Source organism: Rhodamnia argentea, chromosome 8 (genome assembly GCF_020921035.1).
Source record: "Rhodamnia argentea isolate NSW1041297 chromosome 8, ASM2092103v1, whole genome shotgun sequence".
NCBI classification, from domain to species: Eukaryota; Viridiplantae; Streptophyta; class Magnoliopsida; order Myrtales; family Myrtaceae; genus Rhodamnia; species Rhodamnia argentea.
The window spans coordinates 15,730,219-15,756,781 of record NC_063157.1 but is presented as its reverse complement, the minus strand read 5'-3'; the positions used below and the strand labels follow the sequence as shown (position 1 = coordinate 15,756,781).

Genomic DNA, 26,563 nt, shown 5'->3' with positions numbered 1-26,563 from the left:
AAAATTTATGGGAAATTTTTGTAATTAGACCTCAAAATTGAACTTAAGAGCCTAGCTATTATCTAGAAATGTGTTTTTACCCAAAAGTTACCATCAATTTCTATGAAAACCCCAAATTTTTCTAAAATTGCAAATCGAGGAAAAGTTCAATTGAATGCTCAAATGATCAAATTAGATCAAATCACCCCTGCCAATCGATTCGTAACATATGAAAACCTTAGGGGGTAGTCCAATTTTGCTATGAAAGTCCCTAGATTAAAAGTAATTTCAAAAATTAAAAATCCCAAGGATTAAATTGCAAAGATTTTGGGGATTTTTGCCCAATTCAGGTAATTCGTGCAATTGGGGATGAAATTGATCCAATTGGAGTTGCAGAGGACTGAAATTGAATGTCTTGACTCAAAATATGCAAAAGTTACAAATAAAAAGACTCAAATTGTATTTTTTAGGCATATTCAACCCTTGGTGTTGTGAAGAAACACCTGAAATTGATTTCAATTTTTAATTTTTCTTGAGATCAATATGAAAAGGGAATTAAAAAAGTATATGAAACATTTTTCTATATTTTTGTGACCTCGGGAAGTATTTTTTTTGGGAATTTTCTTGCATTTTCCTATTTTCCAAAAATATTAAAAAAATACGAAAAATATGAAAAATTATTTTTTGTTCAAAAATGGTTCCTTATGCTTGGCCAAGGCTACCAAACTTTATTTTTCAATTTTTTGATTTTTTATGAATTTTTGTGAAATAAAACTAAAAAACACTTGATCAAAAATCGGGTGTCAACGGACGCCATCGCCTCTAGCCATAGCTCGTTCCCGCCACCACCTAAGCTCACCTAACCGCTCAAGGCCAAGAGACCCATGAGCTCGTAGCTTAAGACTTGAGCTTCGCCGTCGTAACCTTCCGGCTTCGTGACTCGGGTCACTCACAAAACTCCATCCCACGCCTTGCCTTCATCTGTCACCGATCCCTTCCATTGTCGCGACCCCACCCAAGCTCCTTCTAGCCACGAACATCCTCGAATCTAGGCCCCACGAAGCCTCTACCAGCCTCCGATGCCTATGGTCGGTCCTATCTCCGCTGTCCCGAGCCCCCGACGCCACCCCTAAAGCCCCGTAATTAGCCGCAATTCCATCCGAGCAACAAATGTAGTATTGACTCGAGATTTTGTCGGCTTGACGCCAAGCTTAACAACCCGAGACCGTTGTTTTTGAACCCCGACCCATAACTCCGCGGATTCGAACTTGTGGTTCGTATCCGCAAATCTCGATTGTCATCGTCGCCGCCACAATCCCGATCCAAGGTTGAGCCAACTCGAGGTCGCATGTAGATTTGATTGTCGCGACCCTCTTCCGACGAATACGAGCGAGAGTTAACGAGCTGATCCTTCCGACCCGGTTGACAGCCGGTCTCTCCCAAGACCCATTACTCGAATCGCGATGTCGAGAAAATTTTATCGGAGTTGACCTTAGTATGGTCGGGTGACATGTGCGTAGTGTACATGCATATGGAGTCGCCACCGATCAATTATTGGAGGGTATGATCGGAAACCCTCTTGGGCGGTCGGGAGAAACCGTTCGGTTCTACGAAAGCCGAGGTTTGGGTTCGGGGGACTTGGTTACGCTAAGATTTGCATTGACGCCCTTTCGGTTACCGAAGTTGAGTGATTTTCTAACCTAAGAATTCATGCAGATGAGATTTTAGGTGAGATAGGCTCTAACGATCTAAGGTATCATGCGGACGGGAATTTTTTATCCTAATAGTCACAATCAGAAATTTAGTACGCAATTAAGGTAATCTCAATCCATTCAATCAATCAATCAAGACACGACACATCTAATATGGCCATATTGACCCACAGAAAGATCAAATAGAGTGTCGGGATAGTTCGGGAAAATTTTAGGGCGAAAGGTCCGGAAGGGTAAAATGGTCATTTTTGAGGTTCGGGACCCAAAAATCACAAAATTAGGGTCGGGCCAGTTGAATGTGGTCATTTCCCATTTTTTGTTATTTTTTAGAATTTTTTAATTTTTCTAATTTTTCTAATTTTTTGAATTTTTTATTTATTTTCTAAAGGTCGGGAATTTTCCGGATAGAGATGAATCAACCCTCAAAACTTTAAAATTTCTCGATTCAGACTATAAGAGTCTCGAATCAACCTAAACGTTTTTTAGAAATTTTTTGGGAAAATATGGGAATTTTTATGAATTTTCTATGAATTTTTGGATTTTTTAGAAATTTTTATGTATTTTTTATTATTTTTAATTAATATTTCGGATTGGAGCAAACCGGTCAACCCGGTCCGGACCAACTCACGAACCCCTTGGCACCAAAATGGCACCGTTTCTATTTTATTATAATTTCTTTGAATTTCTAACTAATTTCCGAATATTCGGAAATATAGAAAATAAATGGACGGTTGAGATTAATCATGGAATCGATCTCAGCCGTCGACCCTTCACTAAATGAAACGACGACGCTTCTGGCCTTCTAAACAAAACGACACCGTATCACGCCTCGAATGGACGGCCACGATTAGATCCTAAGACTCAATTTGAGCCGTTCGCCCCTCCCGTACATAAAACGACGACGCTTTGGCGATTCCCTTTAAACGACGCCGCATCATCCTAGTGTGTGGACAATCGGGATTAAACTCAAGATCTAATCTGGACCGTCGATCCATCCTTATTCAAAACGACAACGTATCAATTAGTACCATGAACGGCTACGATCAATCCTAAACTTAATCCGGATCGTTCATTCGTTCAACCTACTAAACGACGTCGTGCCCTTCTAAACCGAACGGTGCTGTTTTGATTTATTATATTTTCTATCTAATATAAACGAACATTCGAAAACACAAAATAAAGATCCAACGGCTGAGAATCAAACCTATCTAATTTCCTCAGCCGTTGGATCGGATCTGAGTCAACCCGCTCGCGCCAACGGCCGAGCCGACTCGAATCCGAGCTAGGTCTATCACGCGATGACACCTAAGCTAGTTGACCTATTGACCCGCCACCTCAGCATTGTCGTCTTCCTCGGGACGACACGGAATGAACGGCTGAGGCTCCTCCGGTGAGATCTAACGGTGAGATCTCGCCGGAATGACCTCAAACCAACACCGATCGACTCGTCTCAACTTCTACTTTAACATATCCAAAAATCGAGCGATTTCACCAAGCTAATCTCGAGTTATGAACTACGCACAGAGTAACATCACAGAGTTCGATCATGTAAATCCAAGGCGAATCAGAGCAATTCCTTCATACAAAAGCACCACAGGAAAGTTAGGGAACTTACCTCGAGCTCGGATCGAGCTTGCAGTGGTCGGAATGGCCTGGCCGAAGTTCGACCGCGACCGAGCGGGTTGAAGGTTCGACTCGCGGTAATCGTGTAAAATCAATGCAAAACGGAGATGCGATTGTGGTCGGGAACACTCAAGAAGTAAAATGCACACAACAATTTCAATAATCGTGCCCGTGAGAGTGAGATGCCATGGATGCACGATAATGAAGTTCAGAGCTCGACTCACCTATTCGGGAGTTCACAGGCTGATTGAGCTGGTGCGATCGGCTCCCGGAGTTACTACGAAGCTTCTGGACTTGATCTAAGGCTTCGATTTGCTCTGGATTGCTCGAACAAAGCTCTCACGGTCGAGCTCAAATCCTCGATCGCACGGGCGGGAGGATGAGTTCTCTCTCGCTTTCTCTCTTTCTCTCTCTCTTTCTGAGTTGGTTGCGAGCACGAATGAGCCCCCTTTCTTTCGCGAATCTTCCTCAAGCTTTTATACTTGCTTTTGAAATTCGCACGCGAACGGGAAGAGCTTCACCGACTCTCCCTCGTGCCTTGGCACGTGACTTTTGGTCACCGGACGATGACGAAATCGGTTATGATTCCGTCAACGTCCGTTTGGCCCTCCGTTGTTCACAAGCGAGCGCGAATTGTACTCAGCTTTACAAATGTTGACTTTTTGTGCCATCGTACCCTTGACTGGAAATTCCACCGTGCTCCGGCGACGATTAGCCCTGCCACCGGTAGCAATCGGCGCTTCTTGTCCCGAGGAACAAAAGCCCCGGGTCAATTGATCCAATTATGGCCAAATTGACCTCCAATTTGTCCATTGAAATCCAACTCTCAAACCTGCAACTTGCACGAATGAATTAGGGAAGATGACACTTTGGACCGGTTCGACCGGTCCGACCGATGGTCAGACCGGTCTGAACCTGTTCAGACGATTAATTTTCAAAATTACTTAAAATCCGTAGGGAATTTTCACAATTAAACCTCAAAATTGAACTTAGGGGCCTAAATACTATCCGGAAATATGGTTTTGCCCAAAAGTTCTCCCCAATTTCTACAAAAACCCCAAATTTTTCTAATTCCCAATTTGGGGAAAACTTCAATTGGACGCTTACTTGACCAAATTGGACCAAACCACCTATGCCAATCGATTTAGAATATGTGAAAACTTTAGGGGACGGTCCAATTTTGCCATGATAGTCCCTAGATTAAGAATAATTTCAAAAATTACAAATCTTAGGGACTAAATTGCAAAAATTTTGGGGGTTCTTGCCCAATTCATGCAATTCGAGCAATTTGAGGTGTAATTGATCAAATTGAAGATTGAAAGGACTGTAATTGAATGTCTAGACTCTAAATGTGCAGAAATTACGAATAAAAGGACTCAATTTGTATTTTTTATGCAAATTCAACTCTAGGCATTATAAAGGAACACCTAAAATTGAACTCGATTTTTGATTTTTATTGAGGCCAATATGAAAAGGGAATTAAAATAAAAATATTGAACATTTTTATTTATTTTTTTGACCTCGAAAAGTATTTTTTATGAATTTTCTAGTATTTTCCTATTTTTCGAAAATATTAAAAAAGTGAAAAATATGAAAAAAAAAATTTTGTTCAAAATTGGTTCCTTATGCTTGGCCAAGGCTCCCAAACTAGATTTTTTAATTTTTTGATTTTTTTGTGAATTTTTGGTGAATTTTAGAAAATGAAACTAAAGAAAACTTAACTAAAAATTAGGTATCAACATCGACTCGATGCGGGAGTTCGTATCCAACCCGACACCCACCATAGGGAGTTGGTGAGTTAACCCCTAAACTCTGAATAGGGCGTTAACTGCGTTTAAGGATTAGTTTTATTATCATTATTTGTTAATTGGAATATTTAAATGGCCGAATAATTTAATTGCCTGCGATGGAATTGTTTATCCCAAATCGAGCTTGCTAATTATTTTGGTTATATTAATTAGAATTGGGATTAATTAATCGAGTCGGATTAATTAAGTATGGTTTGGGTATATAAATAATTTTTAATTATTTATTAGATGATTATTATTGTGTAATTACTACATTATTACTGGGTGATTACCTAATGATTGTGGAATGTTATGATTGATGTGTATTTAATGATTGATTACCCCGTATATAGATGCAAAGTCCGATGGATAAATTGCGACTATGTGACCATGTGTGGACCGAATTTTAAGCTTTAAAATGGCCTTGAGCCAAGTTTTGGGCATGATTGTTTGTGTATGTGTATTGAATTAAATGCAAAGATTTAAATTGGCTTGATTATTTAGCGTGCTTATGTGGTCACATAAGGGCTAACCTGATAAGCTCGTGCTGTGACGATCAAATCTACATAACTTATTGGATGTACAACAGTTCGTGACGCCGAATTGATCGGATGTCGGTCGCAGTTTGTGACGGACCGATGCTTCTTAAAGGAATGCTTATTAGCTATGCCGTAACGACCGGAATCGCACGGCTTAAAAGTCGCTGTCGTCATCGCCGAAGGAATGGGACGATGCCTAGTCATGCCAATAGAGCATCAATTGGCTAGTGTGCCAGGCTTAATGGCCTCTAATAACTGGAATACGTGTGATACATTGTGTATGAGACTGTGATGAGTGTTCTAGTTATTTGCCCTAGCAATGTACAATTGATTACATGTATATAATTTGTCCATGTATGAGCCAAGGTGGGGTAAGATTGTATGTGATTGATGATTCGCTTTGATGTATTTTACTTGATCATGTGGTAGTTAGAGCGTGGCGTGAGTCGCACGCTATCGATCCGTTATTGATATTATCATGTATGTTTAGATTGCCTTGAGCGAGTCGGCGTCCTACTCGGACTTAGGTATTTACTCACCGAGATTTATTTGTCACTCTGTTTTGTTGGAACCTCTTTCAGGCCCTTAGGCGTGGAAAGCGGGAAGTGGGCGTGGTTTCTTTTTCAATAGTATGGAGTAGTGTTATCCCACAATCCCGAACCGGTATTTTTGAGGACTATAGAAAGTGACCATGAGGTAGGGCTTGTATATATATACTTTCCAGGATTAATAGTAAATAAGTAAAAATCATAATTGCTGATGTTGATTGATATGACTGTTTGTTTGGCATCCTGCTTTTCTATCCCCATTGATTGTTACAATTGTCTGGGCGTTATACGTTCCACATGTGCTTAATAATAAGATAAAAATAATGGGTCGATGACGTGCACGAGACGTCGTCCATTTTGACCTGAGGTGTTTTGGTAGAGTTGTTGCGGGCTTGGGGATCGGGGCATGACAGTCAGCCTGACATTAATAGCTCCACTTGTACTATTCGTTTTGAGAAACATCATTTCTCAAAGTCAGGTTGTTGTCTCCACCTTCCTCATTTTCATTCTTATGTGATAACCGATAGTCCATGATAAGAGAAAGTGTTTTTCAATGTCGGCATCTTATCAGCTCCAGTGGACATGCAACTCCAATCTATCGAATTTGGTGCTGGGGGCGCTAGATTAGAAAAGTTAGACACAGTTTAAGCATTCGATAGGAAGAAGTTGCCGAAGTCGAGGGATCAAAAATGAGCTTTCGCCTAACTAGGCAACCTGAACATTGCATTCCGTATTAACATTAAGAGAGAAAAATACATATGTGCCCGGACTTTAGATATCAGAACACTAGTGCATCCATTGTCATGACGGGAAATACAACCATGATAAGGATACAAGCAGAAATATGACACTGGCTTTCCTAGAAACCAATGCAATCTTTCCCTTTCTAAACAGAGCATTAAGAGAGTTCATTGTTGGCCGGGCCATCGGAGCTCCTTGTTCGTCGAATTTTGAAAGAAAACGATGGTGTGATCTCATGTGCCGGCTTATATGAGACTCGGATAAGACTGTAAGACCACGCCCCAAGAAGCGTCCCTGTCACCGGCCCAACTATATACACCCATAGTCCCTTGAAGTATGAACTGGCAAGTGCTGGTCCTATGGTCCTTGCTGGGTTCATAGATCCACCTGATATCGGTCTGCATATCACATTTCAGTGATACATTCTTTTGTTTGAATTTTTTGGAGCATGTTTTCCCAGTGAAGTCGGGTCATTTTGCTTAATTTCCGTGTTAGACAGAAAGCATAAAATGATCAGGATTCTATTAGTATTACAGGCATGTAGAGGAGGATTACAATGTGAGCTAAACTTCAGCTATCGTCATGACTAATTTGGACTTTGGTCAAACAATTGCAGAGCAGAATTTCAAATTTTTTGTGGACCAATTTGCTGTTATTGAGTCCCTTCAATTTTTGGTATGGCTTTTTAGCACCTATGACAATGGTCAAGTAGCTAAGGTTCCACAACCTACTGGTGTTCAATTCAGTCTCTTAGACACGGGACCCCATGTCATATTTATAAGATTCAACCCACCGGAACACAGTACTTGCTGTAGAGATTGCCCATTCAAGACAAATTATTCTTTGTTCTGGTTTGACCTAGCAAAACCTATCTAATATTTGTTAGTTGCTTCGAAAATGCAATTACTAGACTTCACTTTACAGTACGCATAGTGATATTATTTCTTACCCAGCCAATATTGATGTTATGCATACCGCAGAGCCAACTGCTATACCTGCGAGCTCTCCAATCTGCAAATGGAATGGATTCATATGAAAAGCTCTACAGTTTTAATTGTAGCTGCAAGTAAAGCAGTGTTGTGATACTTACAGCTTTGGTGTCAGTGGCCACAGCCGAAGTGACGAACATCATGGAAAACGTGACCACAATCTCCATGGTCAAGGCTTGGGCATCCGATCCTGAAGGCGAAGTGGTACCAACATGTTTGATAGGATGCAGGAGCATGCGTAGAGTGAATGCAGCGGAGACTGCTCCTGTTAGTTGAGCAGCAGCATAAAACGGGAGCTGCAACACACATGAAAGTGCCAAACCAGTTGTTTGAGAAGCCAGTTCCTTTTTGTTACTTGAAATAAAAATTGAATTTGTAATGGCTTTGAACTACAATTGGGCTTGCTTGTCTTCACTGCTTATGGCATTCCATATGGGGTTTCATCACTGATCTTTTTCCTTAATTCTCAAACGAAAAGGGTAATGTTGTGGGCGATCAATTTCAAAGTAGATAGGTTCCCAGCCTGAAATCTACCTAGTCCAGATTGATTCACATTTTGTGGACGCAGGAACCCACCCTATTGGCCATAGAACCGGACCGAATCGGACTGGCCGGTTCCGATTCTGGGCCGGTTACAAGGTCAACCAGAGAACAGGAGGGTCTTTATTTATTTATTTTTTTTGGCTACATCACTTGGATTAAGAATCAACAATAAGCAAATCTCCACGCTCCTGGACAATAACCTGTCAAGGGGACAATCACTGAATGCTACCCAGGAAACAATGGGACTCAGCACGGCCAAAATGAGTTAAATCTGGTGCAGAATGGCTGAAAGCAGATGGCGTTAATACAAAGTACTTGGTTGGAGCCCAGACGACGAAGGTATGTCAAAAAGTATATTCAAGAACACAGCCCGAAAGACAGCCCATGGTCTTGGACTAATTCTTACATTTTGCCCATATTCTTACTCTTAGAGCCAACATAAGGAACGGCCAAGGGAAGCTTCAACATAAGACACAGAAAGCATGAGAACAAGCAAGAGAGTTCCTCAGATTCAGTCTGTCGTTCTGGTTTCACACAAAGAACCTGGAACCAAAGCGATTATTGCTGATTCCAAATTTTGAAATCGAGAACTGCTCAGAACCGGCCGTATTTGTTTGGTTCCTGGGTTGAACCGGGATAGACTAGTGCTCACCCCTAATGTTATGCTAAGTCCATCATACAGCTGAAAATTAATTAACGTTCTTCCGTTACAAATCAAATTCTACCCATGTGAATCTGTTTGTTTATAACCAAAAAAAAAAAAAAAGGAGTCTGTTTGTTGACTTTTCACTTTTGCCGTTTTGCCTTTTGAATGTCCCGCGGTATTCATAAGTCAAATTTCATCAAACGGGAAACACCAGAAAGCCTTCACAATATATTATTTTGCAATAAATAATTATTATACCTAAATTTTGTTTTCTAATACTCTGAAACTTAAATATGTTTCTGACTTCTTGAAATCATGTGTGCGAAAAATTGCCTCAGACAATAAAAGAGAAGGCAGAATTTAACATTTCCAATTTTAATTGGAAAAGGATTTTCATCCAAAAAAGGAAAGAAATGCCTTTTATGCACAGAACCAACTCGGATGGAGGAGGACCACACGTTTCGTTTTTCCATATCAAAACTGGGATTTCTGGAGAATCTCAGAGCACTCGACATGTCCCACGAGGCTTGTTGATAGTTATCCTTTCCGAGGGACACTGGATACTAAGTAGAGTTACCCACATTCGTGTTCTTACATTGTACTTTGATTGAAAGGAAAATACATTCTGGTACTTATTAGCGAAAAGGAAAGAAGAGAGTGGATTGACTTCATTGCCAAGTGGGAGGGACGATTAGCATAGAAGAGAAATGGAAGATAATCAATCATCTTTTCAAGTTATCTCACTCCTCAAAGGATTTTAATACTCATTAAAAATTAACTAGGACAAGCCAAATAAGCTGAGATACGTCTATCACTCCCTTCACTACAATTCACCAACAATAACTCTTATTTAGACGCATGAATATATGAAATATTAACAAACTAAAAGTCTCCGTCATCGATATTGTTGAGAATGGAAGTTCGGACTAATTATTCTGGATTACACACTTATCATCGAACACCATGAAATACCATAGGATCACAGAAGACAGAAAAAAATACAAAGACTTGTTCCATGTTTTACTTCCTGGAACCTAAAATATGGAACGTGCAACCTACCCATCAAAATTGCTTTCCCAATTTTTTAAATTTGAAATATATCCTGCATATCTTGAAATCTAAATCCAATCTATTAAAATCGATTCCTCATATGTTGGAATCTGGAATCTACTGTATATACTTTGAAACCTGAAATCTACCCTCTTTTCATCAGTTCAATTGGTCAATTTTAAGTTCTACCCAAAAATCATGTTTACCCCTACCATGTAGAATACCAGGGGGAGTGGAGGAGAATGCGCAAAATTAGGGGTGGATGTCATCAGATGGATTGACACCGTCCACTCCTTTCTCAATCAAGAGGGATGAGTCCAACCTGTGTGGCCTCGTAGCTTTATGGTCCGGAGAGTCGGGCCATGGGTCCCCCACCGGCACAGGTGACAGAACTTCGTGTCCTCTCCCACGATAATTTGCGTCGCACAGTGCATGTTCTCTACCACATATATTTATCAACTTCCCTTGCATCAGTCATCTCAATTTGTTCCAAAGTGACAGGAAATACACGTGCATTCAATCAGTAGATCCGTATTCGGGAAAAGCGACACATGGGCGTCCAAGTCCATGCTTTTCCAACATCTTCTTTTTGGTCGGAAATCGGAATACTTTTCCGACTTTGATTCGGGCTATTTTGGGTGGAAGGCCAAGGGATGACCCGGGTCTAAACCAACATTAGAATTAGCGGGACCGTAATTGCTATTTTGAGTGAAGACCAAGTGATGACTCGGGTTCATGGCACCCGAACTTAGATTTCGATGGCCCAGAGAGTCGATCCTGAGACAAGATCTCGGCTCACCATGGCCCAAACCAAGGGACCTGGTGCCATACCTGGTTCTCTCAAAGCCCAAACGCGAGTCCCATCGTCCGAAGCAAAGCCCCAGTGTCGTACTTGGTGTTTTTCCTTAAAGTCGTGTTACCTTTCATATTCTTCTGCTAACATATATCAGAAAATTACATCTATCTTATTTGCAAATAATAACTCAACACATAAAAAATCACATCTCTTTTTCAGACATAAAATTTTCAATTTTTCAATTTCAAATGCAGTTATTTCTGTTGCACTTAATTCCTATTTTATGGCCTCTTCAATTGGAGTATTCTAGTTTTAAAATCATAGGTCCCAATGATAAGGATGACGTCCATTCTCTAATTAGGAAAATTTGTAGGACTCACTCCCCATTAGAAAGGTTGTCATGCAAAATTTCTTAGCCAACGAGAATTTGCAAAGGAAACCGCTAATCGATAATTTGACAAGTATTAATGGTTATTTTTTATCACACAATTTTTTAATTAATGTGTGGATCTTCAGTTAAGATTATACCCGACAGTTAGTTATTCCTTAATAAAGGCTCAGTGCATCTATTATGAGTCGGGTGGAGTCTGTTTTCACACCCCCAAAAACAGTCCAAGGGGGCAAAAAGACTCTTTGAACCGAAAAGCTCAAAAGAGCCGCATGGCATGAATCCATGAGTTCAAAAATGCATCCGAAGTCACGAAAAGCAGTAGTGATTGTATTCTTTGAATTCGCCAAAAGAAAACGGGTGTGACGATGAGAAAAATGCATGGCATAGGGATTACAGGACGATCGACCTTTGCTAAAGTCTTCTCCTTTTCGTAGCTTATTACCTGGTTCCATGGGAAGTGGCGGACGGCGGCGAAAGCGAGGGTGACGGCAGGGTTCATGTGGGCCCCGGAGATGTGGCCCACTGCGTAGATCATGACGGTCACCACCAGCCCGCCCGCAACAGACGCCCCTAGCCGTGACACTCTGCGCTCGTCACTCACGCTCATCGCCGCCGACCCGCAAGTGACGAACACCAGCAGATACGTCGCTATTATCTCAGCCGCCACCTGCAAGTTTTGTCACGCGCGAAGTGTTATCTCTAACTAAGCAAACATGTATAGATTTTTGGGCAATGAGTGGCCACAAATTCAGATGAAATGGGAAAACCACAGAAAATAAGCACCGCGGCAGTGGCGGCGGACGATGGAAACTTTACCTTTCTGTGGAAACCAGGAGGGTAATGTTTCCCATACAATCTCTTTAACGGACAAACGCTTCGTTCAAGTGCCGAACTCAGGTTTTGAACCACGACCAGCTCGTTGCTCGAGACATTGAGCTGAGAATCTCGCATCGCCATCTTTATGTCCCAGGAATGGAAAGAAAAAACTTAAGGCGAGGTTTTCAGCTAGAGCTCTCGCTATTTCATGGCCAATGGGCCCCTCCTTTCTTGTGGTCTCGAGCTCTTCCTTGTGTAAAAACGACAAATATTGCTAAACAACATCAAAGACACGTACTCATTTGTCTGTGTATTGTAGATTTCGTTTTTCTTAAAATTAATTATGTCTCTTGTGTCAGTACTTACTCGAGCCGACCGAGTTTGGCGTATGCTCGTTACGGTCCAAGTGCGTGTTAGGGAAAAAGTTCTAGAAAGTGAAAATGTAGGCACATGAATCATTTTAAGGTTTGGCAGGTACACCTTCGCCTTTGCAATTACGGAGACCATACCATCCTTTGATACTTTAAGACGTGAAAGGCTTTCCTAGATGGCCTTAATTATAGGCACATGTTGTGCATGTTGTAGTGAAATATGGTCATGAAAAATGGAATTTTTATCAAAAGGAGGTCCCCCATCCACCATGGCTTTAGAGGGCAACGATGCCAACGAAGTATTTTTCATTGACAATGAGGTTAGGGTTAGAGTAGCCATAAAAAAAATTAACAATATGTTTGTCGGTCCAGTGATTGTGGGGTTGAGGGACGAAAGAATAGAAGGGTGAGTCCTTGGAGATACCCTTTTGGAGCGTTGCGATGGGGAATACTGTCAATGGGCCATGGGGATTTTCTTTTTACATTTTTCTTTTTTCTCTATTGAAGCCCTAAAAATTATTACCTTTTGGAGGCCAGTTTTTTATGTTTTTGGACTAAATTTTTTGGAGGCCAGTTAAGAGCCAACTAAAGCACAGGACATCATTTTGCTTTCACGAACTAAAAATTTGGATTCGTGAACTTGATTATGCTAATTATTTAATTAGCGTAAACTAAGATGCCCTTTTGACACCTTCATCTTTTTAGTTTTGAAATATCCCTTCTTAACTCAGAAAATTTCGTGAAGCCTTTTTATGTTCCTTCACTACAGAAAAACAAGGTTTTAGTCACGAAATTTGCTACGAAAATTTTGGCAAAATTCATCGCTAATGGATTTTATGACGAATTTTGCCACGAAAAAAAATTCGTGGCTAATACGGTGTCGCAAAAAATTAGCAACGAAAAATGAAATTTTGTCGCTAATTTGCGACGAATGTAGTTCGTCACCAATTTGCGACGAAATCCTATCGTCACCAATTTATGATGACATTTGCGATGAATTTAGTTCGTCACAAATTTGCGACGAAATTAAATTTTTCGTAGCTAATTAGCGACGAACTTTGGGACGAATAAATAATTCATCGCCAATTGGTCGTGGCAATTTAGCGACGAAAAATTAAAGTTCGTCGCAAATTTGCGACGAAATTAGCGACGAACTTTATTCGTTGCAAATTAGCGACTAAAAGTATTTGTCACTAATTTGAATTTGCGACGAATCAAGTTCGTCGCAAATTTTGTTGATAATTTAATTTGCGACGAATTTATAAATAATTTAGCGACGAATTTTGCTACAAATGTTATTCAATGATGACGTTTTATTAATTATTTAGCGATGAATTTTGCGACGAATATTGTATTAAACGACGAGATTTTGTTTTTGTCATACGTTTTTAGCGACGAATTTTGCAACGAATATTGTTCAACGACAACTTTTGGCGACGAGTTTTGAGATAAGATTGCACACAACAAAGATATTAAAGAATATTCAAAACGTGGGCGGCTGCGCCATAGCTAGGAGAATCTTTTATATATGATCAAGTGAACAAGAGGTCAAATATGCACGCTCCAACGGTCCAAAAGGCATCTAATGAAAAATGAAATACTAGCAAATTAGAGAGGACAAATATGCACCCTATTTCAAGAATATATACTAGTAAATACCATGTCAAATGAAAAATGAAATCAAAAGAGACGAACCCCCCTAAAAAAACACAAACCAATGACTAGCATAAGAAGTTCAATATGAGAAGCAAAAGTACCTACTAAGCAAAACTAATGACTAGCATCAGGAGCTTAGAATTGACATTAAAACTGTCGAAACCTCCACTATTTGATCCTGCAGGATTTGTTTGATAGGCAGGAATTGGAGCCATTGAGGGGACACTACTAGAAGAGTTTGGGATTGGTCCATTCCCAGGAACTGTAGGAAGGATGTTGAATGCAGGAGGCCTTGGCATGCCATTCAGTTGATGGATAGAGGGAGCACCAGGCGGTGGAACCATTGAAGGCATCGTTGAAGGATTATAGCCTGCCAAAAGAAGAAAAAAACTATAAAATAAAATTCATGCTTCTCCATTTATAGCCATTTTATACATGGGCGAGAAAGAGACATATATGAGTAGATGTAGATGATACAAGCTTACCAAAATGATATCAAACTATTGATGAGAACATATATGGAACTGCTTGCTTGTCAAAAGATCTCCCACATCCAATGCAATGAGTCAAAGCATTATAATAAAATGTTGTGGCATGGAAAACTAAAAAAAGAAAAACAAACTATAAGTCAAACACATATAAGAATCATGGGTGCAAATAAGATAAATAGAGCATGTACTTATAATAAGGACTAATATCAGAATCATGGGTGCAAATAAGATAAATAGAGCATGTACTTATAATAAGGACTAATGAGTACCCATAACACAATGTTTTAAAATCCACTGAGATGAGTCAAATTGGTTTTGGAAAAAAAAAACACTAATCAAGAATAATATGACGTCGTTTGCCATGTAATGGTTATAATTGACTTGTATGTTAATCAATCGTCCTTCTTGCCTCTTAGGAACTGAATATTAATTTACATGTTTACGTAAAATAAAAACAATGAACCTCTACAAGATGGGTATTATTATGAGTATTTCATTCCTTGGCAACGGCTGCATCTTAATCCTAATTCAGCTCCTCCACCTACTTGACCAACTGAGCAATTTTCAAGGGAAATGGCACACGAAAACCTGTTACCTGTGTCCTATCCTTTTGCTTGTAACAGACAAGGAGGGCCACAACTGGTAGTCATGAAGTTTAAAGAGAGAAATCTACTAGGGCTTGTTGTCAAACCCCGCCGCCACTAAATTAGTGATACTTGTAACCTCAACAGCAGCATCTGACTTCCATACATACAAAAATCACCTATCACATTTGTAGTATGTTGACTGTTTGTTTGACCTTTTATTGAACCCCTGCTACTGACCGAGGAGTAATACCAAACATTTACCGTCGCATAAAGGTAAGAACTCGTAATTGGATATGATGACCAGAAGTGCCTCGGCAATTCTTGTATGGACGGCCAATGCTATCATCAAGAATAGTTGCAATGACAACTAAGAGAATATGACCAAATTTGCATCAGGAGACATCGAAACCAAATTGCCTTTAACAGGAGCAGTAGAGACAATGTACCTGATTCACAACAAAGCCCTTCAGCACATTCATGAAGTCTGCATGCCTTTCCTTATGTAGCCATTCAAGTTCAGTCCAGTTATTTTCCTGCAATAATACTGCCTCAGTTGAAGGTGACAATGCTAAAAACTGAAAATATACTAGTGGCCTTGCCTTCAAGAAAATATCAAAAACAAATCTGCATATTTCAAATTCAACCTCCCTCTACACAAATAAGTTTCTTAGGAGGTACTAAAGATACCCTAACAGTCAACAGAAGCTTGAAACTCAGAAACAAAACCAGAAAATTCAGCAGCCCCTGCGCTTGTTAAAGCGCCCATCTCTTGGAATCAACTAGTGGAGACTCAATACGATCACACGAAGACGAGTGAATAACGATGCACCAAGTATTCGGGGTAATTCATCACCCGAGAACCTAAAGAGCATGATCTTTTTCCTAACCAGAATTTTTGTGAAAATAAACACAATAGCAAAGAAGAATAAGAAATGAAATGAGGCTGGAGTGCACAGATTCTCAAGGCAAATGTGAAAAAAGAGAACTTTGTAAGCCATCTCGATCAGAAGGACACATAAGGAGCAATGTCATGACAATTGCCTGCATTCTCCTGACTTCACTAGAGTAATGGAACGTTTTGCATCTAGAATTATTTCTCGTATATAATCTTGGAGATCATCAAGCCAGTGGTAGAATTATTGAACAATTAAAAAAAAAAAAGCAAAGTTCAACTAAGAGAGATATACTAGGTTAAAGAGCTCTTGAAACACAAATTAGAAACACAAGGCTTGTTCCAGTGTTAGAAAGGTTAGAGGACTGGCTAGTTAACCAGTTACAAAATGCAAATTATAAGATTTTTCTAATTCCAAATTTAACCAAACACTTGGTCAACCTAAAAGAGTCATTTAGAAAAAGAGTTATTAGGGGCTTGTGATTCCACTAAACAACCTAATTTTCATAGTCATTTAGAAATGCCCATGTCCATATAGACATCTTCTTTTGTTTGTATTTTCGTTAAGAAGATATATATACAACCTACCAAAATAGAGAGCAAGTTTTGTTGATCAAAATAACCAGCAAGGGAAAAACAAAATATTGCATTAAAGACCAGCCATGTTTGATTTCGATTGAACATCTAATTTCAATGGTTCTTTTTGCATTTTCTGCAGTAGATAGAACAAAAAGCAAATACCTGCGTACTAGTATGTATGTATTGAAAAGAGAACATCACCCCACAACAGGATAAAAACATAGAGCTTTAGAGATAATGAACAAAGAAAGAAGTTACTGAAGTCTGATGAATACAATAGAAACAACATGAAATAGTGATGAATTCCAATAACAAGTAAGCCTTTCTATCAGCAGAACAGCCAGCACAAGAACAAATGATTATCCACATATATTCCATGAAAAAAAGAACAATTTCCAAATTCGTTTCGATTGAAACAGACCATAAGCATGAGGGATCAATAGCACGAACGTCTTAGCTGCACTCATGAGCTCAGTGACCAAGCATAAGCAATCCGACCTGACATTACGAAATCACCTAAATGGGTAGGTGAGGCATCGATTCCACAATGACGAATTGACTCGAAGCTCAAAATCAACCGCACCCACATACATTTTGACAACCCAATTCGACCTTCGGACACATTGAACGAACGAAATGCGACCCCGAGAGAGATGGGACCTTGGAGAGAGAAACGGCGAGAGAGGCGGCTTTCTTGGCAGTGGCGAGCTCCTTATCGTCCAACATGGAGGCGGAGGAGACGACTAAAGCCCGAGAGGCAAAGGAAGAGGGAAGAGAGTTGAGGCTACTGACCGCGTGAAGCCGTCCACCAACTCTCCACGGCTGTTTCGGCAAAGGGAGTCGAAGCGCGGGGTCAATTGGTTGGGGATGGAGAGGGAAAAGGAAAAGAAAGAGCGCGGCAGAGATTAGGGCAAAATTAGCGACGAACCTTTATTTGTGGCCATTTAGCGACACAATTAGCTACGAAAAATTTTGCCACGAACGAACTCCGTCGCTAATTAGCAACGACTATTACTTTCGTCGCTAATTTTGCTAAATTCTTCGCAACATATTTGCGACGAAATTTGGTTTTCGCCGCTAACTGCTCAATAAGGTTAGTGACGAAAAACATTGTTCGTCGCTAATTTTTTTTATTTATATCGTATTAGTGACGAAAATAGTGATTCGTCGCTAAATTATATTCGCGACGAAAACCATGATCCGTCGCTACATAGTGCTAATTTTGCGACGAAATCAACGTTCGTCGCTAATTAGCGAAGAACAACAATTTTTTTTTTTTTTGGTAAGGGCGATGAATGACAATTTTCGTCGCTAACTTTTAAAAAAAGAATTTGCGACGCAAAACGTGGTTCGTGGCTAATTTGCAACGAACAAGGTTTTCGTCGCTAAATGCTTAGCAACAAATTTGCGACGAAATTTGGTTTTCGTCGCTAATTGCTCAATAGGAGGTTAGGGACGAAAAACATTGTTCGTCGCCAATTATTTTTTTATTTTTATTTTTATTTTTATCGTATTAGCGATGAATAATACACTTCGTCGCTAAATTACCCACAAAAATATTTATTCATTGTTAATTTTAATTTTTTCTTTTTTATTTTTATTCATAATGCTAATTTCATGACGAAAATAATAGTGTGTCACTAATTAGTGACGAACGTTGATTTTCGTCGCTAACTTTTAAGAAAAGAATTTGCGACGAAAAAAGACGTTCGTCGCTAATTAGCGACAAAACGTGGCCTTTCGTCGCTAATTAGCGACAAATCCTATTTTCGTAGCAAAAGATATAGCGACGAATAATATTTTCATGGCCATTTTCGTCGCTAATGTGCGACGAAATTTTTTTTGTGGCCATTTTTTGGGGCAAATTAGCCACGAAATATTTTTCGTGGCTATTTTCGTTGCAAATTAGCGACGAAATCTGTTTTGTGGCCATTTTCGTCACAAATTAGTGACGAAATTTTTTTCCGCCGCTATATTTGTAGCTAATTAGTGAGGAAATTTTTCGTCACTAATTTCGTCACAAATAGCGACGAATCTTACTTTTGTCACTATTTTCATTGGAAATTAGCGACGAACATTTTTCGTCGCAAATTTTTTCGTGGCTAAATCCGTGTTTTTTGGTAGTGCTTGAAGATCTCTTTTAAGAAGTTCCGCATTTCCTCACAAATTAATTCACGAGTATTTACCTCAATTTCTTCATCGACTTCTGCATCGACCACGAGACATATGTTTTACATTTGGTGTCACTCTAAATTTTTGCTTTCAATCCACGTTTCTTTTTCTCTGCTTTTCCTCTTTTCTTCCTAAGAAGTGGACACCCTGATTAATGCCTCCACACTTTTTGCATTTGTAGAAAACAACTTCTTTCCTTTTGTTTTCATCTTTTCCTTAAGAGAGCCTCATTTGCCTTCTTTCTTTGAAGTTCTTCCATTTTCTCATCATGCTTTTGAATTTTCTCATTATGAGTGTCAAGTCTTCATCATCTTCAACCTCAGACGATGTCAATTCTCCTGCATGATTACAATCAGCTTTAAAAGCAACAGCTTTCTTACCTTTGGTGCTGATTTATTCATTTAAGTGATCATCATAAGATATCTTTAACGGGAGGGTAATGTTTCCCGTACAATCTCTTCAACGGACAAACGCTTTGTTCAAGTGCCGAACTCCGGTTTTGAACCACAAGCAGCTCGTTGCTAGAGACATTGAGCGGAGGATCTTGCGACGCCCTCTTTATGTCCTAGGAATGGAAAGAAAAAACTTAAGGCGAGGTTTTCAGCTAGAGCACTCGCTATCTCAGGGTCAACGGGCTCCTCCTTTCTTGTGGTCTCGAGCTCTTCCTTACTTGTGTAAAAGCGACATATATTGCTAAATAACATCAAAGACACATACTCATTTGTCTGTGTACTGTAGATTTCATTTTTCTTAAAAATAATTCTATCTCTCGTGTCAGTATTTAGTGTACTCGAGCCGACCGAGTTTGGCATATGTTTGTTGCGGTCCGAGTGCGTGTTAGGGAAAAAGTTCTAGAAAGTGAAAATGTAGGCACATGAATCATTTTAAGGTCTGGCAGGTACTCCTTCGCCTTTGCAATTTCGGAGACCGTACCATCCTTTGATATCTTAAGACGTGGAAGGCTTTCCCAGATGGCCTTAAAGATAGGCACATGTTGTGTATGTTGTAGTGAAATATGGTCATGAAAAATGGAATTTTTATGAAAAGGAGAAGGTCCCCCATCCACCATGGCTTTAGAGGGCAACGAAGTATTTTTCATTGACAATGAGGTTAGGGTTAGAGTAGCCATAAAAAAAATTAACAGTATGTTTGTTGGTCCAGTGATTGTGGGGTTGAGGGACGAAGGGATAGAAGGGTTAGTACTTGGAGATACCCTTTTCGAGTGTTGCGATGGGGAATGCTGTCATTGGGCCATTGGGATTTTCTTTTTATATTTTTCTTTTTTCTCTATTGAAGCCCTAAAAATTATTATCTTTCGGAGGCCAGTTTTTTTTATGTTTTTGGACAAATTTTTTTGGAGGCCAGTTAAGAGCCAACTAAAGCACATGACATCATTTTCCTTTCACGAACTAAAGATTTGGATTCGTGAACTTGATTACGCTAATTATTTAATTAGCGTAAACTAAGATGCCCTTTTGACACGTTCATCTTTTTAGTTTTGAAATATCCCTTCTTAACTCAGAGGATTTCTTGAAGCCTTTTTATATTCCTTGAAGATCTCTTTTAAGAAGTTTTGCATTTCCTTGTAAATTAATTCAGGAGTATTTACCTCAATTTCTTCATTGACTTCTTCATCAGCCATGAGACATATGTTTGCTTGGTCGATATCTTTAATACTCGTTTTGCATTTGGTGTCACTCTACATTTTTGCTTTCAATGCACGTTTCTTTTTCTCTGCTTTTCCCCTTTTCTTCCTAAGAAGTGGACACCCTGATTAATGCCACCACACTTTTTGCATTTGTAGCAAACAACTTCTTTCCTTCTGTTTTCATCTTTTCCTTTGGAGAATCTATTATCTTCGGAGAGCCTCGTTTGCCTTCTTTCTTTGAAGTTCTTCCATTTTCTCATCGTGCTTTTGAATTTTCTCATTATGAGTGTCAAGTCTTCATCATCTTCATCCTCAGACGATGTCAATTCACCTGCATGATTACAATCAGCTTTAAAAGCAACAGCTTTCTTACCTTTGGTGCTGATTTATTCATTTAAGTGATCATCATAAGATATCTTTAACGGGAGGGTAATGTTTCCGGTACAATCTCTTCAACGGACAAACGCTTCGTTCAAGTGCCGAACTCCGGTTTTGAACCACGAGCAGCTCGTTGCTAGAGACATTGAGCTGAGGATCTTGCGACGCCTTCTTTATGTCCTGGGAATGGAAAGAAAAAACTTAGGGCGAGGTTTTTAGCTAGAGCTCTCGCTATCTCATGGCCAACGGGCCCCTCCTTTCTTGTGGTCTCGAGCTCTTCCTTACTTGTGTAAAAGTGACAAATATTGCTAAACAACATCAAAGACACGTACTCATTTGTCTGGGTACTGTAGATTTCATTTTTCTTAAAAATAATTCTATCTCTCGTGTCAGTATTTAGTGTACTCGAGCCGACCGAGTTTGGCGTATGTTTGTTGTGGTCCAAGTGCGTGTTAGGGAAAAAGTTCTAGAAAGTGAAAATGTAGGCACATGAATCATTTTAAGGTTTGGCAGGTACACCTTCGCCTTTGCAATTTCGGAGACTGTACTATCCTTTGATAATTTAAGATGTGGAAAACTTTCCTAGATGGCCTTAAAGATAGGCACATGTTGTGCATGTTGTAGTGAAATATGGTAATGAAAAATGGAATTTTTATGAAAAGGAGAAGGTCCCCCATCCACCATGGCTTTAGAGGGCAACGAAGTATTTTTCATTGACAATGAGGTTAGGGTTAGAGTAGCCATAAAAAAAATTAACAGTACGTTTGTTGGTCCAGTGATTGTGGGGTTGAGGGACGAAGGGATAGAAGGGTTAGTACTTGGAGATACCCTTTTCGAGTGTTGCGATGGGGAATGCTGTCATTGGGCCATTGGGATTTTCTTTTTATATTTTTCTTTTTTCTCTATTAAAGCCCTAAAAATTATTATCTTTCGGAGGCCAGTTTTTTTTATGTTTTTGGACAAATTTTTTTGGAGGCCAGTTAAGAGCCAACTAAAGCACATGACATCATTTTCCTTTCACGAACTAAAGATTTGGATTCGTGAACTTGATTACGTTAATTATTTAATTAGCGTAAACTAAGATGCCCTTTTGACACATTCATCTTTTTAGTTTTGAAATATCCCTTCTTAACTTTTTGAAGCCTTTTTATGTTCCTTGAAGATCTCTTTTAAGAAGTTCTGCATTTCCTCACAAATTAATTCACGAGTATTTACCTCAATTTCTTCATCGACTTCTGCATCGGCCATGAGACATATGTTTGCTTGGTCGATATCTTTTATACTCGTTTTGCATTTGGTGTCACTTTAAATTTTTGTTTTCAATGCACGTTTCTTTTTCTCTGCTTTTCCCCTTTTATTCCTAAGAAATGGACACCTTGATTAATGCCACCACACTTTTTGCATTTGTAGAAAACAACTTCTTTCCTTTTGTTTTCATCTTTTCCTTCGGAGAATCTATTCTCTTCGGTGTTCCTCATTTGCCTTCTTTCTTTGAAGTTCTTCCATTTTCTCATCAAGCTTTTGAATTTTCTCATTATGAGTGTCAAGTCTTCATCATCTTCATCCTCAGATGATGTCAATTCACCTGCATGATTATAATCAGCTTTAACAGCAATAGCTTTCTTACCTTTGGTGCTGATTTATTCATTTAAGTGGTCATCATAAGATATCACGGCTCCTATCAATTCATCCATAGAGATGGGTTGAATTCTCATTGTTTCACGGATTGATGGCTTTAGTTGACTCCACTGCTTTAGTAGTGCCCTTAAGAGTTTGTTCACTTTTTTAGTTGTTTCACCGGAAATGTCCACAACAAAAGATCTTTGGCCAAATCTGTTGAGCCTTTGGATTTGATGAGAAACAGGTTCTATGGCTATTCCAGACATGAATAAAGTAAATGACTAGAAAATAAATTATGCGATAAAGGTAAATGTACTAAAAGGGTAAAGACAAGTAAAATCAATTACAAAGAAAAATATAAGTTTCATTGATTATTTGGATGATTAACGATCCTTTACAAAGAATTGTCTCCGACTATATATAGCCGAGAAGAAAGAATAACCGTTAACTACGATTAGCTCCGTGCACTCTATCCCTAAATTCCCTGGTTGACTTCGGTAACTACTCTTGTGACATCCCAAATTTTCATTAGACTAGAAATAATTAGAAAGTAAAATAAATGTTCTTAACACGTTCTTTAAGAAACCTTTAGGAGAGGCTATTTCGTAACTTTTTGAGAAAGTTATTTCGAAATTTCTTGTGGAAGTTATTCCTTAACTTATTTAAGAAGTTTTTCGAAAAATTGTAATAGAAAATATAATATGAAGAAAGAGTTCTTGAATTGATTTTCATAAATCAAATAGAATAAGGGAGTCAATGATAAGTCAATTGAGTCAACGACAAGTCAAATTTCTAAAGGATAATAATAAAGTCAATGCTAAGTCAATTAAGTTTTTCTAAAGAATAGGAACAATGTCATTTTCAAGCATTTAAAAATAGGATAAGATCAACATTGCTTCAAGTAATTAATGATAGGATAAGATCCACGTCTCTTTCAAGTAATAAGATAAGATCAATGTCGTTTTCAAGTAATTAAAGATAGGATAAGATCAACGACGTTTTCAAGTAATTAATGATAGGATAAGATCAACGTCGCTTTCAAGTAATATAATAAGGTCAATTTCGCTTTCAAGTAATTAATGATAGAATAAGATCAATGTCGCTTTTCAAGTAATTAATGCTAGAAAATTCCTATAAATAGAGGTATGATTTCTTCATTCCATCATCCACCAATCCTTTCCTTCTTCCTTACATACCATCCCTCTCCCTTTTACTCTCCCCTTCTCCCTCATGCCAACCTTCTACTCTCGGTCACCCCCACGCACGCCACCGCCTCGTGTTGCCGCTACCGTCACGCTACTTCTTATCTTGTTTTCTTGTTGCTTAACATAGTGCACCATAATTCGGGTACCAGGTAATGGGATTACTAGATTTAACATGATAACATCCATTTGTTACTTAAACGAAGTATTGCATTAGATTGACATGAGTTGTGCGCATTTTGTGTGCAATACGAGTATTATTGCATTAAGCAACAACAATGCATTAAAATAATTTGAATCATGCCACAATGATATTTTCTTGCATTAAGATGATTTGAATCATGCCACAATGACATTTTTTTTGCATTAAAATGATTTTATGCATGCACTCGCAAGAATGTGTTTGTGCAAATCATTCGAGGAATGATGTATGGCCTGGATAAGCAATTATTATGGTCCAAATAGGTAAACGTTCCCTTAAAATCTCAAGGGTTTGTATTGTGGGTATATTGAGTAGTTGTTCCCGTGAAGGTGATTATGCGAGACGTTCGCCTTTTGGTGACGTTGAACCCACAAGTGAGCGCTCCTCGGATAAGACTTACTACTATGACCCGAATAGGCAAATATTTATGGCCTGGATAGGCAACTATTATAGCCCGGATAGGTAATTATTTACGGCACGTATACGAAATATTTATGGCTCGGATAGGCACAAATTGGCAAGCTAAGAATGGCCGTTTGATGTGAATTGCATGAATTGATGTGTTCATGGCATTATTATCTTGAACAAAAGTTATATAGTGGACTCCACGCATTTCATGATTTTCAATTAAAGATTCATGCTCATATTTACAATAGATCACATGATAGCTTTGTTGGATATAAAGCTGACATTCATGCTTTAGGCACATTAATTTCATTTCTTGGGTTGCTCGGTCATTGTTGACACCCGATTTTTAATCGCTTTTCCTTTAGTTTTATTTTCTAAAATTCACCAAAAATTCACAAAAAATCAAAAAATTAAAAAAAAAACATTGGAAGCCTTGGCCAAGCATAAGGAACCAATTTTGAACAAAAAATAATTTTTCATATTTTTCACATTTTTTAATATTTTCGAAAAATAGGAAAATACTTGAAAATTCAGAAAAAATACTTCTCAAGGTCACAAAAATATATAAAAATGTTCAATATTTTTATTTTTATTCCCTTTTCATATTGACCTCAATAAAAATTGAAAATTGAATCCAATTTTAGGTGTTTCTTCATAATGCCTAGAGTTGAATTTGCACAAAAAATGCCAATTGAGTCTTTTTATTTGCAATTTTTGCACATTTATTGTCTAGACATTCAATTGTAGGCCTTTCAAGCTTCAATTTGGTCAATTACACCCTCAATTGCGCGAATTGCGCGAATTGCACAAAAATCCCTAAGTTCTTTGCAATTTAGTCCCTAGAGTTTTTAATTTATGAAATTACTTTTAATCTAGGGACTTTCTTTGCAAAATTGGACTACCCTTAGGGTTTTAACACATTTTGAATCGATTGTCATAGGTCGCATGGTCCAATTTGATCAAATTGACACTCAATTGAACATTTCTCTAATTTGGGCAATTAGAAAAATTTGGGGCTTTTGCATAAATTGATGGAAAATTTTGGGCAAAATTGCATTTCTAGATAATATCCAGGCCCCTAAGTCCAATTTTGAAGTTTAATTGCAAAAATTCCCAGTCAATTTTGATTAATTTTAAAAATTTAGAAAAGTTCACTGTTTGAACCTGTTTAGACCGGTCTGACAATCGGTCGGACCGGTCCAAACAGTGTCATCTTCTCCGCGACCACGGGCCACTTTTTGCAGGTTTGAAGGCCGAGATTTGTCGCTCAAATTGAAGATCAATTCGCCCATAATCGGTCCAATTGACTTAGGGGTTTTGTTCATCAAGTCAAGGAGTGCCGATGGCCACCCGCGGTGGGACCAATGATCGCCGGAGCACGGCGGAGCAGCCGGTCAAGGGCTCGGAGGCCAGAAAGTCAACATTTCTAAGCCTGCGCCAAATTAGTGCTCGTTTTGCGTCCAACGGAGGTCTAACGGATTGGGACGGAATCATAACCGATTTCGTCACCGTCCGACGACCCAATCGCACTTGATTGCACGTGTGATTGAGTCGGCGAGCCCCTCCCGTGCGCGCGCCAATTCAAAAACTTAGTGTAAAAGGCTGGGAAGGTTCTCGATCAAGGGGAGGCTAATTCGTGCTTGCTAAGTTCAACAGAATAGAGAGAGAGAGAGAGAGAGAGAGAGAGAGAGAGAGAAAACTAGAGAGGGAAACTCTCGTCGTCCGCCATTGACAAGAGCTTGAGCGAGGTCCGCAAGTTCTTCGCCCGGCCGATCCGGACCAAATTGGAGCGCCAAATCACTTCCAGAAGTCCTCTAGCACCTTGGAGAAGTGATCGCAGTTGCTCAATTGGCTTCAGATCTCCAGAAACAGTGAGTCACCTTCTCGATTCTCTCTCTGTGTGTTCATGGTATCATGCTTCTGTGAACATAATCATCTCAATTATCGTGTGCGTTTTGTTCCCCGAGCATCACCGACTCGGTTCGCATCTCTATTTTGCATCTATCTCGTTCGAAAACCTTGAGTCTGACCTCTAACCAATCACGGCTTGGTCGAACTTCGACCGGGCGATTCCAGCTTCTGCGAGCTCAATCGGAGCTCGAGGTAAGCATCTTGAACTCGATTTATGTGTTTCTGAAGCTCCAATTGAATAGTTATGGTCTATATCGCGTGATTGAATTCTGAGATGCCGTTACGT

The 26,563-nt window shown here is 39.2% G+C and overlaps 1 protein-coding gene across 1 annotated transcript; it reads right to left on the bottom strand.

Annotated features, from left to right (window-relative positions):
* Positions 1 to 7,086: 7,086 nt before the first annotated feature.
* Positions 7,087 to 17,680, bottom strand: LOC115728625 (aquaporin NIP2-2-like). The gene is made up of 6 exons (XM_030658954.2): positions 17,665 to 17,680; positions 12,161 to 12,288; positions 11,787 to 12,011; positions 8,020 to 8,214; positions 7,879 to 7,940; positions 7,087 to 7,327 (listed from the first exon to the last, which is right to left on the bottom strand). Exons 1-6 carry the CDS (start codon positions 17,678 to 17,680, stop codon positions 7,087 to 7,089), a joined length of 867 nt encoding a protein of 288 aa, XP_030514814.2.
* Positions 17,681 to 26,563: the final 8,883 nt, after the last annotated feature.

Coding starts and splice junctions, on each gene's coding strand:
- LOC115728625 (XM_030658954.2), bottom strand. Junction 12,012..12,160: donor CTCCTGGTTTCCACAGAAAG/GTAAAGTTTCCA, acceptor CAAAACTTGCAG/GTGGCGGCTGAGATAATAGC. Junction 7,328..7,878: donor ATAACATCAATATTGGCTGG/GTAAGAAATAAT, acceptor TGTGATATGCAG/ACCGATATCAGGTGGATCTA.